The 17,373-nt window shown below is 38.5% G+C and overlaps 2 protein-coding genes and 2 long non-coding RNA genes across 12 annotated transcripts in view; 2 read left to right on the forward strand and 2 right to left on the reverse strand.

Moving 5' to 3' along the window:
• LOC121733549 overlaps positions 1–17,373 on the reverse strand; it is a 19,071-nt gene continuing 1,698 nt past the window's right edge. The window contains exons 2-3 of the long non-coding RNA XR_006036576.1: positions 12,526–12,531; positions 1–60 (exon numbers count right to left, since the gene is read on the reverse strand). This is a non-coding gene — a long non-coding RNA (uncharacterized LOC121733549). The remainder of the gene's footprint in view (positions 61–12,525; positions 12,532–17,373) is intronic.
• On the reverse strand, positions 54–6,787 carry LOC121733547 (oxygen-dependent coproporphyrinogen-III oxidase). Of its 2 annotated transcripts, XM_042123832.1 has the most exons (9): positions 6,640–6,787; positions 5,787–6,015; positions 5,520–5,585; positions 4,241–4,398; positions 3,355–3,485; positions 2,749–2,875; positions 1,447–1,610; positions 782–951; positions 54–391 (listed from the first exon to the last, which is right to left on the reverse strand). In XM_042123832.1, the coding sequence occupies exons 1-9, from the start codon at positions 6,720–6,722 to the stop codon at positions 275–277; spliced, it is 1,245 nt and encodes a 414-aa protein (XP_041979766.1). In that variant the 5' UTR covers positions 6,723–6,787; the 3' UTR covers positions 54–274. The 2 variants fall into 2 exon arrangements, with proteins under 2 accessions (XP_041979766.1, XP_041979767.1); XM_042123833.1 differs by lacking the exon at positions 5,520–5,585.
• LOC121733544 (syntaxin-binding protein 5) overlaps positions 7,006–17,373 on the forward strand; it is a 263,948-nt gene continuing 253,580 nt past the window's right edge. For all 8 annotated transcript variants that reach the window (XM_042123820.1, XM_042123821.1, XM_042123822.1 and 5 more), the window contains exon 1: positions 7,006–7,600. In XM_042123820.1, the coding sequence (XP_041979754.1) occupies positions 7,478–7,600 (123 nt within the window). In that variant the 5' untranslated portion in view covers positions 7,006–7,477. The remainder of the gene's footprint in view (positions 7,601–17,373) is intronic.
• The window catches only part of LOC121733550, a 14,752-nt gene continuing 11,095 nt past the window's right edge, over positions 13,717–17,373 (forward strand). The window contains exon 1 of the long non-coding RNA XR_006036577.1: positions 13,717–13,726. This is a non-coding gene — a long non-coding RNA (uncharacterized LOC121733550). The remainder of the gene's footprint in view (positions 13,727–17,373) is intronic.

Raw genomic sequence — 17,373 nt, forward strand, 5'->3', positions numbered from 1 at the left:
TATAAGCAGCTAGCAGCATACATTATAGGGTTTTGTAAAATCAGTTCTTCAAAGATTCCACTAGAGGGCTTTTCAATCAGCTGGGTACGGACTTTTTTATGTTTGTTTTTGATTTATATGCTGCTTCCGAGCTTATTTATTAGATATTCTGAAAAATGATCTTCAATATGCACTATCAAAAATGATTTAGCAGAATGGCCACAATGTTATATGTGCGTGAATTTGTCTCAATTGATTTTGCAAAACGATGGCCAAAATAGATTTTTCAACTTATCTACAGAGATCTTGATTTGGAATTTTCAATTTTCAGCCAGTCTCTGGGTTGTTTGAGCACCTGCATCAACTTGTCTTCGGGTGTATTCGGTGCTGGAACGTTCATGTACTCCCATTTCTGTAAGTAAGAATTAATAAATAACTCAGTTCTTTACAAATAAGTATGTACAAAATGGTAAATATTTTAAACAGTTTTTAAAAGTGTTTTACATATTTTATCATAAGCTGTAGACATGGTTATTGGCGTACGCAGAAGCGTGCGTGAATACGTGCGTTCGTGCGTATGTGCAAGCAATAATTTATTTTCAGGGAAATGGCGGACATACGTCATTTGGTCGGGTAATTACTAATTTAAGTCGTGATCTGTCGGCTGGGTTTAACATAACGCGTTCAAATTACTCATAGCCACCATCTACCTACAAATCAACTGATAGTACTTTGCTCACGATGGTGTATCGTGAGCTCGCACGCACGTGAGCAATCTCTATCTCTTTTTCTCTGTACTAACCGCGGTGAGAGGCAGCGACATGAGGATGGACTCTATGCGGGCGCCGGGCGTGTGGAGGCCGAACTTGGTGCCGCGGTCGTGGACGAGATTGAACTCGACATAGCGGCCGCGACGCAGCAGCTGCCATTGCCGCTCGGCGTACCCGTACGCTGCGTCCTTGTGTTTCTGAACTGAAAACACAGGTACAGTTAAAGATAACATCAAGCCTGTAGACTTAGGGCCTGTTTCACCACTTCCTCATAAGTGCCGAATAGGCTATCCACCACTTAACTTGACAGATGAAGTATGGAGAATCTGTCAAAAAAGCTGTGAATAGCCTATTCGGCACTTTATCAGAAAGTGGTGAAACAGGCCCTTAGAATTTAAAAATAATGCGCAAATGGCTAATATTTAAATACCTGAATAGTTTAGTACAGGCAATTGTGGGGAAAGTAAAAAAGATACAAAAAACAGGAAGCCACATTCCGTTACGTATTGAGGCGCGTTTATATTTTGTAGGTTTGTTCTTTCTTAAGGTTTTCTTGCACATCGTCACAACGGAAACAAGGTGATATGAAGTTGTGCCATGCGTTATTTAGCAACGGAAATCACTGTGACCCATCTAACAATTTTGGTGTTCCTTTGGTCTTTGTAAAAGATACAGCACAACTGGAGTCAAACATTACCTAGCGGTAAATAACTCGGTATGACGGCCTCAGCACATGAGGTGACGAAGGCGAAGGCCCGTTCGCGGTCGGGATAGTCCACGTCGTCGAAGAATATCCCGCCGACGCCGCGCCGCTCCCCTCGATGTGTCAGTAGGAAGTAGTCGTCGCACCACTTCTTGAATCTAATATAATCATAGACAAGATCATCGAGTGTTTTAAACAATAATTATTATTATTATTGCCATGATCAATGGAAGTAATAAAAGTTAGTAAAATCAGTGGGAATTTTAAAGAAAATAAATACACGAATGGATAGATGAATGATGTGGAACGGATAGAGTGAAACTACAGGACTTTTTGGGCCGCAATGTTTGTAAAACTTTAAACCGAGTGCGTTATGTATAACAAAACTTGTATAAAACAGCGACCCCCGCTGGACCCAGTCACAATGTTCATGAAAATTTAAATACAATATAATTTTATTTAAATTTTTAGGCTTCTTCTTTAGACACCTGTAACCTTAGCACGGCCACTAGTAGAAATGCGAAAGTATGGACAAACTGTGGAGATAAACTTAAGGTAGCGTTCCGATCTTTTTACGTTCCTAAAAATTCAACTAAAATGCCACTTTATGACTGACTATAGTCCTAAAAATTCAAATAATATCCTACTCTATGACATATATTATAGTCTGTCATAAAGTGGCATTTTAATTGAATTATTGTCGGTCGCGATTAGCCACGGTGAAGATCGGAACGGCACCTTTAGTTTATGTCCACAGTTTGTCCATACTTTCGCATTTCTACTGGTGGCCGTGCTAAGGCTACTGATCCTTTTCGATATTTTCTATACACAATGTCCCATCGAAGAAATTGATTCATAGGTAGATGGCGGACCTACGTCATTTGGTTAAATTGGGTTATGAGCCTTTAGTCGGCGTGATCTCATACCTGGGATTGACATAATGCGACCAAATAACGTAGGTCCGTCATCTTTCTATGAACGAGTTAGAGCCAGTCCACAAGGCGCGTTGCATTGCGTCGTCGCAACGGAAACATTTTGACGCATAGCCGGCTGCCGGCCACACGGACGCTGCGCTATTGCAGAATGCAGCGTTATTACGATGCAGTCTTAACGTCAACACGGTAACACCCCCTCCCGCTTCGTCTCGGGGGCTGCTGTCCGTGCGCTGCGTCGACGCAACGCGCCGTGTGGCCTGGCTCTTATACTGATGGTAAGTACGTTGTTGAGAAATAGTTGTTTTAGCGATACGACGCAAAAACGCAGTGTTCGGGCTTTGTCATTCAGAGCCATACTCACTTGGGGTAGAAGGACTTGTCGTGGGAGTCGCAGGCGTGTTTGAGCGTGAGGTGAAAGTGCACCGCGTCCTCCTCGTTGAGATAGTACGGCGTGAGGTCGGTGCCGCCGCCGAACCACCAGTGGGTCTCTGAAAAAAATACAAACATGTTTTTTAGTCTTTACATGTTTTAATGACAGAATAGACAGTCCGAGTCGAATCGGCATTGTAAGTCTGGTCTCTGGAGCCTGGACGCTTATCCTCATGATTCTAATGTCGCTTACACCCCTATGTCTCTCCCGGGAGTGTCGGCATACAATTCAACCGACATTCCGCATTCGAGTGATGGTAATAAATAATAATAGCAGGCCCCCTTTTGAGCTGACAGCTAAGTCAAAAAATGTATGGGATCTAAAACAAGCTGTCATCGACGCAAGCGCAAGGACACATAGGGATGTGTTTTATCTTTTGTCAAGTCCTATACATTTTTGACATCTAACTCAGCTTCCCGGCCGGCCGAGGAAGAGATGGCGCGACGAGCTGGAGGCATACTAGCCGGGCTGGCCAATAGGACTCATTAGTCTAATCATAGGATTTCTCTGATAGTACGATAATTTCCATAAACTGACCGTTCTTGTCCTGCACCTCGAAGTATCTGTAGTTGAAGTGTATGGTGGGCACCATGGGGTTGCGCGGGTGGATGACGGCGCTCACGCCCGCCGCGAAGAACGGTAGCTCCTTGTTCTCGAAGTTCTTGCCTCTGGAATTTAAAAATGTTATTTTAATGTTTATGGTCTCAATAGTGAGACTTTACACTGATGCTAAAGTGTTATATTTAGTTATGGTATGTGATAAGTTGATAACATACCTCATGGGGTATGTTATCACATACCATACGGCCAACCATCCTTATAAGTGCTCTATTTTATAAAGATCATCATCGCTGCCAACCGGCACCTTAAGCAGTACTCTTGTGGTGCCGGTTGGCAGCGGACGACATGAAGCAACCGCGGACGACGTGTCGCACGGACACGTCTGCCTGCCTAGCATACGCCAACGAGATATCTCACTCTACATGTTTTCTCGATGTTTGATGGTCTCTATTAATCCTAGCATGACAAACATTTTTTCTCGCGTAGATCTATCATCGAAATAACACATTTTTTTAGAGTTTTGTTGAGATAATGTCGAGATTTTGACATTATGAGACGAGTAGTTTTTAATTATCTCGAGAGTGAGATATCTCGTTGGCGTATGCTAGGGAGGCTGGTTTGTATGAATTTGTCTGCGGATGCGTCATGTCGTCCGCTGCCAACCGGCACGTGGTTGCTTCATGGGCAGATGATGGACCCACGTAAATTGGTCGTGTTTAGTCAAACCCACTTAACATATCCAAAATTACATTGAATTGACATATATTTCGACCAAATGTGAAATGACGTTGGTCTGTCGACTGCCTATGAATCAATTTCTTCGATGGTACCTACTTAAATGGTATAATGGTGTGCGACCAACCTGCTCTTCATCTGCTGCACGGCCGGCGGGGGCAGCGTGCCGGACACCACGGAGATGTTGACGCCGGCCTTCTCGAACACGCGCCCGTCCTGCAGCACGCACGTGATCCCGCCCCCGCCCTCCGCGCGCGTCCACCTGTCCACTTTGAACTTTGCCTCCTGTGCGTGGCGTAAAAAAAATAATGACATAGACTTTCCCGCCAAAGAGGATGCAAACTACGTAAAATTTCCTGCTTCGTAATTTGGTCGCGTTACGTCAAACGGTCAAATCCAACCATATCAGCGGGACTAAAATAATCACTTTGAAGAATCATAATATTATGAATCATAATATGATTCATTTTTTGCTTGCAATTCATGTCTAGTAATTCGTACTAATTTGACATTCGTCAGTTTGACTGTTTTGACGATTCAGTTTCTGAATTATTGATGCGGCCATTTTAGCCCCGCTGATATGGTTGGGTTTGACCGTTTGACGTAACGCGACCAAATTATGAACAATAATAATGAACTGACATAACCCGACCAACTGACGTAGGTTTGTCAACTGTCTATGAATCAATTTCTTTGATGGTACAATATGTGCCAGGGGGCAAAATACACATCAAAAAAAGAGGATTCAGCAGCATGTGAGTAGGACGGATGTGCGGTTAGTGCGCCTCTGGCTCTGTAGCTATAGTGGCTGGAGCACATGAGGTGGTATCGAGTAGTGTAGCATAGGTAGCTTCACTAAGGCCGGTATGAATAGTCAGTACTCAAGATGCATCTCGGTCTCAATACACGGTTCAGGCTCTGTGATTGGTTGGCTGTCAAAATTTGGACCAATCATAGAGTCGAATCGCGTCTTGAGACCGAGATGCATCTTGAGTACTGACTATTTATACCGGCCTAAAACAATAAGTTATCGCTCTGCCGGTATAATTATAATATATGCTTAAATTGATTTGTAAGTTAACTATATTCTTAAGTACTGAGTACCAATAGTTCAATGTAATATGAATTAAATGAATTTCTATGTTTTCTATGCAGTATATGAATAATAATTGCGGCCAGTTTGCATGCATTTTCAATATGGTAAACAGTGATGAACAATATTTCCTTATTTTATAATTATTATGTTTATCATGGATCAAGATCATTTATTCACAGATATGTAGTCAAAAGGGTAACAGGTTGTCATATTTTATGTCATTTATTCTTAATTTTTTTTGTGTAGTACACAGAGGGGAAGGCAAACCATGTTATATTTAAAACGGTTAGTGTTACTACAAATTCCATACCGGAGTTGGTACAAACATGTCGGGGTTGTAATCTAAATCATCTTCTGGCCTTTCACCACTCCACGCCTACAAGAGAAAAATATCTGTATATACTAATTTACAGTCAGTAAAATAAGTGGCAAAATTAATATACTATCTTTATTCATAAAAATTATAAATAAGTACCAAAATTTTGTTTGTGTTTGTACTCATTTTATATTTCTATGTAATTCTGTAGTCTAGTCAACATGAGACACAACTGTAATTTTTACAGCAAATTATAATTACCATATCCTCCTCCTTCTCAAGAGCTTTACAGAACTCCGCCTGTATTCTCATGATGAGCAGCTCCATCTGCGTCTTCATGTCATCAGGGTTCTTCTCTAGTTGGCTGATAGGTGTCACCGGTTCCGCCATGTAGCTCCTGAGTGACATGATCTCTTTCATTTCCGCTTTGTTGTTTTTATGTTGTGTGTATGCAACATAGCCAGCACCAATAATGGCTGCACAGTACAGTCTGTAAAAATAAAAATTTTATGTTGTAATCTTGCTCAGAGGCCATCATAGTTTTCTCTGTATAGCTTTAATTCTAATATGCTGTGAAAGCAAGCACTCTTAGACTTCAGATGTTACACAAAAATCTGTATATAATTTATTGAACAATTTATACTTAAAGATCGCCCCTCAGTCTTGACTACATTGGCAGTTAATTTGTTAAACACAAATACATAAGTTTCATCAATTACGAAAAATAATTACTTAATTCAAAAAATTTGGTACTAATATCTAATCCTAAATTACAAGATATGTTCTAAAAGTAAATAAAAAACAATGCTTGTTTATAAAAGTCATGATGATTGCAGCATGAAACTCAAAGATATTTACTCTTTGTATTAAGTTTTAAGCGTGTCAAGAGTTTATCTATAATCTGATAAACCAACTAACTATCTAACTAAATAAGGAACCTAAGTTGTCGTGCAACATGTAAGTAAAAAAGTGATGTAATATTTATAAAGAGAGAATTATGTGTAAAAATGGATCAATTATAAAATTATTCTTGCTTTACGTTAGTACAAGTAAGGCAAAAATCCTTCTACCGGTTTTGCAACTTGTTTTGTGTACTTTATATAAGTTTACTCACTTTAGCGGCCGGTCTCGGATTTTTTTGTAGCTTCCAACGTAACTCAAGGTCCGAAAACTTCTGGATACCACTTTAAGAGACATGTTTCCGAATAAAATGTGTAAATTTTGTTTGTACTTTCTTCAATAAAATAGATAGGTAATTTATAGTTTTATTGGAAATAAACGATGAGGTTCGGAAAATCAAAACGAAGTGACAGATAACAGCTGACGCTGACAATTACGGATGCCATATTTTGACAGTGTATTGACAGAATATGTCAAAGGTTTTTTTGACAGATTTTTGACCAAAGAGTAATTATTTTTGACATTATAGCTCGAAGAAGAAGTGGGTCACTAGTAGTTGTCATTTTTTTGATTTTATTTGGGACGGCCTCTAGCGCCGATAGTGGCAAGCTGATATCAGCTGTGAATTTTTCTGGTACCGTAGCGAGTCACGTATGAGGCTACATGCGCAAAGTGTATTTATCTCTGTCGCTAGCGCGCTTGGTGGGATCAATCGACCTTCTCGCACTTTTACGGTCAGTTTGCAGTGAGCCGAGTGACGGCGCGTGTCAAATTCGTGCTCAATGCGCGTGTGTCGCTTTTCCCGTGTATCGATCTGTTCGCAACCGCATTGCCGTACATTCCGGAGGCGGTGCCTCGCCTAGTTTTCGTCGATCGTCGGCGAGGCGGGCGCGTGTCGTCGGCGGCCCGGGCTGCCCTGCGCAGTAGCGGCGCGAGCGCGGGAGACGGACCTTCCTCTGCCAAAACCGGCTCGCTATCCGCGGCGGATGGCTGTGATGTAGCCGAGGCCGAGCGGCCTTCGGACAAAGGATCCGCGCGACACGTGATTCACGATGAAGAAGTTCACTTTCAAGGGCGTGCTGGACGGGTTCCGCAGCTCGGTGCAGGCGGCGCCGCGCGGCACGGAGCAGGAGATCCAGGAGACGCTGCGCCCCGAGCACTTCCAGCTCAAAAAGGTGAGTGGCCAGGCGCGCGGCGGGCCGCGGAGTGCACGTAGCACGGCCAGCGCGGTGGAGGGGCGCGTCGCGTGCCCGTGTTGTGGACGCGGACGTTGACTCGACGTGCGGACGAACCAAAACATTGGCGACGGTCCGTTATCGTGTTTATTTACATGCGAGCGATCTCCGCGACGTCGGCCGACCGATACTATTGTCCCTCGGCCCCGAGGGAGTTCCGCGGGGCGGTGAAATCACTTCTGTCGTATGTGGCTCGCGATTAGGTCAGGCTGACGTCAGCGTGTCCTTGGCCGTGCGGTGCGGCCTGCCGCCTGGCGCGCCGCTCTGCCCGTCCTCGCGCAATATCCTACCTTCCGTTTGGTCGTTTTTAATAAGTATACGCGAAACAACATTGCGGAGAGGCGGCGCAGTACACAGCCAAGGTCTCGCGGTGGCTGAATTGGCTGATATTGGCTGATAGCGGATAAGATAAGCGCTGCAGTCAATAATAAGTCAACTGTTGTCTGTTGTGTATTCGCAGGCTCGCTTATTTTTCCCATTAGCGCTGTATGGAACGCTAAAAGTGGTAACCGCACGTTTTGTTCGCAGTCAATGATATGTAGATTATTGACAATCATAAAAGTAAACTGCACGTTGAGTAACCAAGCATTGAGGCTGTTATTATTATTTTATTATTGTTAGCTACATGAGGTATTATCAAGATTTGCCGGAGCCGTCCCGATTCCGTTTGGTGGAAGTCCGGTCCCGGTAGATCTGCCGGTCGTGGAGGGTGTGATCTCTCCGTATACGGCTGAGGGCGAATTGCAGGTGGTTTTAGTGGTAGGCTCGGCGCTTCGCGTCGGCCAGTCTCACATACCCCTGCGTGACCAAAAAAAAAGTTATAATCAAGATAAGGCATACCATAGCAACTGTTTTGGTATGAAATATATATTATACTTCAGCGTCATCGCAAATACCGCGCCGACGGCGTTTCCCTCGGGGAAAGTGTTATCAATCGCATGTTACTGCGTATTAGCTGATCTTTCTAGAATCAGTTACTCAATCTGCATTTTGTGTTTCAATACTCAGCAATAAAGTCGGTTAATAAAATTGCTACCTAAATACATATTACTTATCGAAAAAGCAATAAGGAAGAAGTTATTCGACTCACGTGGATGATTGTACAGATTGATGTCTGAATTGGGAGGACTCGTATTCTGTTAGTACCGATACAAGCTGAGAGGGTAGAAACGAAATGTATTTTAAGAAACGCTGAATCAGATGTTGCCACGTTTCCATTGTATTTTCTTTATTGTAAATACGGTTTTGGGATCTTTTGCGGTTTCTTTCGAAGAAGGAGGTCGACACTAAATGTCCAACCAAAGCTTTTGGTTTCAGCCACCCCTGGCCAAAATAATCACGGATGAAGCCGAAGTTTAAATCCAGAAAACAAATATGGTTTTTTTCCCAATTGTTAATAAAATAATATGTATAAGTAAGTATATGACGTATTAAATGAATCTTTTTCAAAATTTTAGAATATATATTTTAACTTTAAATCATTCTGGAATACCAAAAACCCCATCGAATACTTTTCTATACTTACTTACCATTTACCAGATAGCAACGAGTCTAAATTATATCGAAGAGCCAAGTTCTAAAATATCCTTTTTTTATGAACCTTCTCCATAATTTGCTTAGCAAATGCCGACGGCTAACTGCTTAGGTTTTATTTATCACTTCAGAACAGTCCCAAATGTCCCAAATATTCTCGAGTAATATGTGGTAATATGTATACTGTATAGCATAAAGCAGCACACTTGTAACTTTTCCGTCGGCAACGGCATATTAGCATTTTAGGGTATTCACTTACGAATAGGACATATTTTATGCTCAATTATTTATTACTAGATTTTGCTCTCAAGACGCAACTTTGTTCGCGCGTTGCTTATTTTTTTCGCAATAAAATATCCTTTGTCCATTCCCGACTATCCCGAGACTCCATAGTATCTTGATATTATTAGATGACGCCCGCAATTTCGTTGCGCCAAAATAGTTTATCGTGCAAGAACTGTATCTACATTTTTCCTTTCCTCCATTAGTATCCTATCCATAGGATAATATGGCTTTTCCCGGGACACCGAGTATCTGCATACCAAATTTTATCGAAATCGGTTCTGCGATTTTTCGGTATTAAGTCTATTCCATGATTTTTCCCGAAACTCATTACTCAATGTATCTCCAATCTCCATAATATATCGCATAACGCTCGGTTATAGTAACCAAATAGTAACATGCATGCTGCATGAGGCACACTTGCTGGCGTTTATTTACCTACCTTTTAAATACATATTAACTATTATTACGAGTATGACGTGTAATAACTAATAAGCAACCTTCACTCTTCTTTAGAATGTTCAAGACATGAAGGTAATATTATTTAATTAATTTATTAATATTTTTATGGGTTTTAATTATTATTACAATATTAAATATTTACAAGTATGTACTTACCTAGTACTATCATATTTAACTAGATGACGCCCGCATTGCGTCGCGTTGCGCCAAAATCCGCTTATCACGCGGGAACCGTACATTTTTCGGGGATTAAAAAGTACCCTGTCTTTTCCCGGGACTCACATATTAATACCTAACAGCCAAATCGGTTTAGAGATTTGGGCGTGAAGAGGTAATAGGCAGACATACACACTTTCGCATTTATAATATTAGTATGGACGTACACTACTAGGGCAACGTATTCCGAAGATAATGTTACAACTATATTAACTAACTAGAAGCTATTACATTACATAGTTAATAGTACAATCAACTCATGGGTTGAACGCCCACCGCCCACGCCGTTCCGGACTACAAACACGCTAAGTTTGCAGTGGATCTTCAGTGCAAATGTATGGATGTATGGATATGTTACCCATTCATGCAAAACTACCTAACGAATTTTAATTTGATTTGATTGTACGTCCAACCAAAGTTCTTCATTAGCATGTAAGCTATAGGTAAGGCTACTTTTCATTCCGAAACAGTACATTTATACAGTGGGATACTGCTGTAATATTTAGTATTTTGTAGCTGTAGTAAATTTTACAGTACTCACACAGTCGTGCATTTTGTGCTGTAGACGGCTACCCAATCATGGTGATCATGGTCAACCATCATGCGTGTAGGAGGACTTTAAGATGAGACACACAGCCTGCAGCGGCGCGTTTACTCAACCATTGAGTATTGAGTCATCGCGACCTCAACATCGACCTTGGTTGCGCCTCATGTGATAATTAGTTTTGTCGCCACATTCCATCATGTACCATAAGTTCATAACCAAATTAAAAGGCAAAGTTAATCGTGGTATAGTTAAAATATATTAGTGGTCGAAGGTTAAAATATTTTTATTAAACACACAAGAGACAAAACACAGTCAGAGTTTATACGAGTAAAATTATTGCCTGTGTGTCTGTCTGACTATGTGTCTGTACCACTGAAGAGGTACAGATGAACGTTTTAAAAAGATTTAAAAATGAAATTCACTGGTGTGGACATACCTTGAGAGACTGAAAGGACAAAGAATAGTTTTTATTGCGGAAAAATATACGGTTTCCGCGCGATAGCGAAGTTGCGGCGTTGTCTAGATAGTATGGAAGACACAACAGTAGAAACTTTATTAAGTAACCGACCTCCAAAAGTTAGCGAACATTGTTTCATTATGTCACAAAGAAGCATCCGATTCTCAATCCGTGCGTTACACCGCGCTCTATAAACCTCGGAGTTACAAGAATGACCTTTATGTGGTCAGTATTAGAGTTCTATCGGAGGTAAAATAAACCTGAACGCATTACGCAGCTCTGTATCGACCTCAGTGATCTGGGTCATGAACTTGCCGCGTCAAATCATAATCGCTAGTGCTCTGTACTCTATGGACGAGTATAACAATAATTATTAATGCCACACGCGGTTCGGTGACGGTGACCGGTTTCATTGAAACTAGGCCACGCAGGAGAGATTTTAGTATACCCATGTGTGTGTACATTAGAGAGCTCTCTCTTCCTTTTACTCTCAAAACCCAGTGATCAGGCGAAGCCTAACATAATGATGGGCACAGTAATTTTGACGTCTAAACTTTTTACAATTTTAAAAAGTATTTAAACGTCACAATGTTGACATGACAACTTTTTAAATTGCGTTTTATAATATGAACATTGAAATCGTAACCATAAGCAATTAAGTTAGTATTCATCAAAGTATAATAATGTGGCTGGACCTACTCCTCACGTCCATCAGCAGTTAGCCTAATTACATCTAATCAGCCGCCCCATTAAAATCAGTTCACAAATACAAACGAGAAATATAACTACTTTAATCCTCTTAGGCCGATAGAAAAAAATATATAAATTGAGTCTCAAACAATCATTCAAATTAGATTATCTGTTACTGTATATTGTGCTATTGGTAGATAAGATCGAAACCAATTAAAACCCTCGTCTTGGCCACGTCTGGGCCATTAAAAAAAATTCAATTTTATCCGACCGCCGCCAATCTGTGTATTAATTAGTTAAGTGGTCGACTCCAAGGAGCACGTTCCTCTATAATGGGAGAAAAAGAAGGAATACTCTCCGCTCCACCGGAGACGGGAATATTCAGGAGGGAGAGCACTCCCTCCCTCGGTAATGGATCCGACGCGCTTAACTTATTTACAAAATCTTTGGTTTCGCTGTACTTCTTAAGTATATTTAAGTATCCGGATTGCGGGTAGCTAAAAGCCATTTAAATTTTGCGAAATTCTTCGTTCATTTGCGACCAATTTGTATGCAGATAATACAACGCCGATTTTAGATGGTTTCTGTGAGTCACGTTGTATTGTAATCGAAATACGAAAAAATAAAGTTAAAGCGCTTTTTAAATCTTATCTTGCAAGTATTTTTGTTACGACTTACGTCAAACTAGGGTACGTAATACCTAGTATTAACTTTTCACCAATTTGACTATGTAGAGCTCCGTGAGTAATTTGTATTCTGTGATTAGAGTCAGCTGCCTTATTATGAACTTCAAACAGCTGGCCATCACAAATTAAGAAGTTTACCAAAAATCAGGATTTCTTACTGCTGCACTCTTATTACTTACCCATATATTATTAAATGAAGGTTTTGACAGCCCCGTACATTATCTGCAAGTAATTACTAATTATTAATTAAGTAATTAATATTCTAGTTATTTTTATGTCGATGTCCGTCATATTAGTTCTTGTAGCATGTCGATTTTAAAATTACAAGGTACACTATTGTATACATATTACATAGATGATAGAGCTAATATTGACACTTAAGTTATAAGCTCAGACCAAAATATAAAAAAGTAATTTTTATTTGGTCTGAGGTTATAAGCCGGATTTACATATTGGGCAAGCGTGTAGAGTTGTCCCAATGGGCTGGCTCATTGACTTAGCCCAAATAGATGCGATATGTATTGCTGAGATACCAATGTCAATAAAATATTAAACCCAAGACCATAACTGTCGTGATAAGGCCGCACAAATCACTAGACCCTTCCGGGTCCGTTTCCAACGCTCCTGAGTGTTCACTTTTCTCCTAAGCTCTGAGAGTTTGCGACCCTTATTCTGTGGGTATTAAGCTCCCGTCAGAGGTAAAATTTTGAACACAGTTATAACTTAAGTTTTAACTTATATCTACCTCATTCAAAGTGAGAACTGAGAACCTTCCTGCGAAATCTGTTGCGTAGAAACTAGTAGAAACCGTTGCGCGTCGCTAGAAACTTGACTTATATCAGCAATTTTCTAAATGTACTTTATTCCTACGAAATTAAAATGTTTCAAGAATCAAGAAGTTATTCATGAAGCCCCAAGCGGTCACATCCGGCCGCGATAACAAAAGATAAGCGATCGATGGGTTAAAAAAATGAAATAATAAGTACTTTAAAGTTTAAAGTTTCAACTTTATTCGACTTATGCTTCGTTTTGTTTGCTTTTCAATTTTAACTTTCCTGCAAATTATGTAACTTGCAAGAAAGTAAAAACTGAAAAGGCACCATGCTCCGCTTGCAAACGACAACGTCAATCGCGCATTCGCGGCGCGCGGTAGCTTTGTATTTTATCATAATCTTTATTTGCAATAATATGGTGTGTACCACGGACGTAAAAAAAGTACGGACGGATCGCCATTAAGAAATGAGTGAAGCACCCTTAATAAGCCCAGGCGATCATACGTACACATCTTGCACAAACACTCGCACTGTAATAAGCCGATCGTACCGCCATTACGCAATTAGACTGCATCGCGGTGACACGTCTTTGTCATTCTTAAATAAAAATAAATATGCCATCTTGTGTTGTAAAATGGTGCAAGAACAATACAACCTTACACAAAAAACATCAAGGAATAATATTTCATAGGTAAGATAACATATTTTTAAAGTATTTTGATAAAATAATGTAAATATTAATTCAACTTCAACAGGTCAGTAATGTCCATAACAAAGTGGGGAAATTTTCCCCAAACCGGGGAAAATTTTAAATTATTTTTAAATAATCAAATAATTAATTTTATTGTCTTTTATTAGTGTCATGTAAGTATTTAGCATACTATTGACCAGTAATTAGGCAGGAATACCATAATAGGGGTGTAGACAGTAAACGAAATCTAATACAAATTATTGTTTTTTTTTGAGAGTTTGTATTATAGAATTACCGAAAATGGACATATTTTACTTAATAACTTTATAATATTTTTTATATTTAATAAGTAATTTTTTTAATTGAAATAAGAGTGTATTTATTTTTATACATATTTTTAGGTGTAACAAAATACTTATGTACTATCAGAGAAGTTGATTCCTATGCAAATCGTGGACATAAGTAGTTTGGTTGCGTTACGTCAAACCCAGCCGACAGATCACAATTAACATTGAATTGACATAAGTATTCGACCAAATAACGTTGGTCTGTCAATTGCATAGGAATCAACTTCCTTGATGGTACATCTGTAAAATAAATATATTTCCTAAAAATAGTCTACACCCCTATTAATTTCTTAATTTACAAAAGTGGATATAATTGTTGTTTGACGACCTCTGTGGCTCAATGGGTGGGCTGTGGGTGGCTCAAGCCGGGGGTCGCGGGTTCGAATCCTGCCGACGGAACAAAAAGTTTTCAAAGTTCCTGGGTCATGGGTGTGTATTAAATATGTGTATCATATAATAAAAATCTTAAATATATGTATAGTATAACAGTATTAAATATATTTCCGTTGTCTGGTACCCGTAACACAAGTCCTTCAGGTACTTAGCACGGGGTCAGACTGACGTGGTGTGAAGCGTCCATAGATAAAATTGTTGTCTTAGATTTCCTTCAGTAGTAGGGGAGGGAAGGTGCTATTGGTGTAGTCACCCAAGCGTCATTGAGACCTAGTAGGAATGAAAATATTGAATGGACCTCTAGACCAGGAATAAATTTAACACCATGTTAGGTGATTTGATTTGACGTTAGCGCATGGTAGAACTCTCGATAGCTCTAACAGGCCGTTAACTGATTTAACAAGCCATTATTTATTTAACATTACTTGATTGTTTGATGAAACGGGTTACGGGACTTAAGTATCTTATATCTTTTCGTATACAGGTTTCTTATATAGGTTTCGGGGGCGATAAATCTGTCTAGCTAGGAATTATTTTTAGAAAATGTCATTTTATTCGTGTTTTATCGAATACCGAGCAAAGCTCGGTCAAATAGCTAGTAATAATTTTATTATTGTAAATGTTTGTACATAATCATTATTACTAATAATGTTATGTAAATAATATACTTCTCTGTACGTAATATGTGTTTTTTTTCTATCTATAGTGTCATAAAAATAATATTTTCATTATGACATCTTTAACAACCGCTTACATTTCTGAAGCGAAAAAAACATTAAAATATGTTTAAGTATAAAAAATACATTTAACTTGTCTGAGTTTACAAAATTTAAAAAGTAGGGAAATTTATGATTTATATGGCAACCCTCATATCACGCACACGTCCTACACGGGCGGCCATAACTAGGCTTCACTCGTGATTAGAGAAGGTTACGTCCGTACTTTTTTTACGTCCGTGGTGTGTACATTAAAATGTTACAATATGTTAAAAGTGTCTCACATATTATTGTCGTTTTAATCGACATGCAAATATTTAATGAACATTTTGTCAAATTATAATAATAATATTAATATAAATCCTTCTTAAAGTTATTAGTTATTAAAACATAATTATAGTCAATAATTTTTTTACCCATAAATGTCAAACTTAATATAAAATTTTTAGATCGTCATATTTTAGTAGATAATGGAATTAAATAAAAAATAAAAAATGTCAATTGGTTGGTCAAATTACAAATTAAAATTTATTTAAAATAGGTTAATTACTTACATTAAATGTCAAAAGGAATTGAAAATTATCAAAGTATACAATTTAATATACAATAATTAAACAAGAAATACTAAATAATAGCAGAAACACAATTTTTACCTAAACAAAACATTTTTTCATTTTGTCTATCTTCAAAGAATTCTTTATTTGAATAATAACATTTGTCCAAAAGCCAAGAAAATAGATTATTTTTAAATTTATTGTACTTTGATATATTTTTAATATTAATTGGTAACTTATTATATATATTTATGGACATGATAGTAGCATTTCTACGATAAATTTCTAGGTTTTGTTTAGGTACCCAATTTTTTCCTTGTGTCTACTAGTTTCCTTGTTTCTGCATCTCTTTATTAGTAGGAAATAGATATTGGTATTGGTATTTTCTAACAAAGAGACAGATCTCAAATATATATTGACACGGTAGGGGAAGTATTTTCAGGTCCTTGAATAGAGGTTTGCAATGTTCTAAGTAGCCAGCTCCAGCTATAGACCTTATACATTTTTTTTGAACAATGAATGCCTTTGAGACGTCTGTTGAATTCCCCCATAATATTAACCCATACTTAGTATAGATGCAACATAACCGTGATATGCCATAAGTGCGACATTAACAGAGGCTATATTTTTAATTCTTCTTAAAGCGAAAATGAATCTGTTCAATTTATTACACACAAAGTCAACATGGTCTTTCCACTTAATTTCACTGTCAATTATAAAACCTAAAAATTTTGTTAATGTCACGCATTGTATAGGATCTAAATCATTATCGTTTTTGTCATTTTTTTTATTAAATTTAATAATTTTTGTTTTATCTAAATTTATTTTCAAATTATTCCTATTTAGCCATTTAATTATATTATTTAGTTCAATTTTAATGTCATGATTCAATTGTTCTTTTTTACATTTAATTATTAACGTTGTGTCATCTGCGAACATAATACATTCGTGCTTTGTTGCTCATATCGTTAATGTATAATAAAAAGAGGATAGGGCCGAGTATACTGCCCTGTGGAACTCCGACAGTATTCAACTTGAATTGCGATTGATATTTTTTTACTCTATTTTTGGATATGTTCGTTATCTCTGTGCACTGTGTTCTATTTTCCAAGTAAGATTTGAACCAGTCGTTTGCATTTCCCCTAATACCACATTTTTCTAGATTATTAAGTAGTAGTTTATGTTCAACAAAATCAAATGCGTTACTCATATCTAAAAATACCGCGGCAGCTTCTAGGCCTTTGTTAATAGCCTCACCAATTTGTTTAATTAGAGAAAAACATGCTAATGTGGTAGAGCTTCCTTTTATAAACCCAAATTGTTGTTTAGTTAATATATTGTTAGTGCTAAGATAATTCATTAATTT

The sequence above is a fragment of the Aricia agestis genome, chromosome 14 (assembly GCF_905147365.1).
Source record: "Aricia agestis chromosome 14, ilAriAges1.1, whole genome shotgun sequence".
NCBI classification, from domain to species: domain Eukaryota; kingdom Metazoa; phylum Arthropoda; class Insecta; order Lepidoptera; family Lycaenidae; genus Aricia; species Aricia agestis.

Excerpts from the sequence above, each read along its gene's own strand:
- LOC121733547 (XM_042123832.1), bottom strand. The coding sequence starts at position 6,722 with ATGTCTCTTAAAGTGGTATCCAGAAGTTTTCGGACCTTGAGTTACGTT. Across the intron at positions 1,611-2,748 it reads GACAAGTCCTTCTACCCCAA|ATTCAAGAAGTGGTGCGACG; the intron begins GTGAGTATGGCT and ends TGATTATATTAG. Across the intron at positions 952-1,446 it reads ACCGAGTTATTTACCGCTAG|TTCAGAAACACAAGGACGCA; the intron begins GTAATGTTTGAC and ends CTGTGTTTTCAG.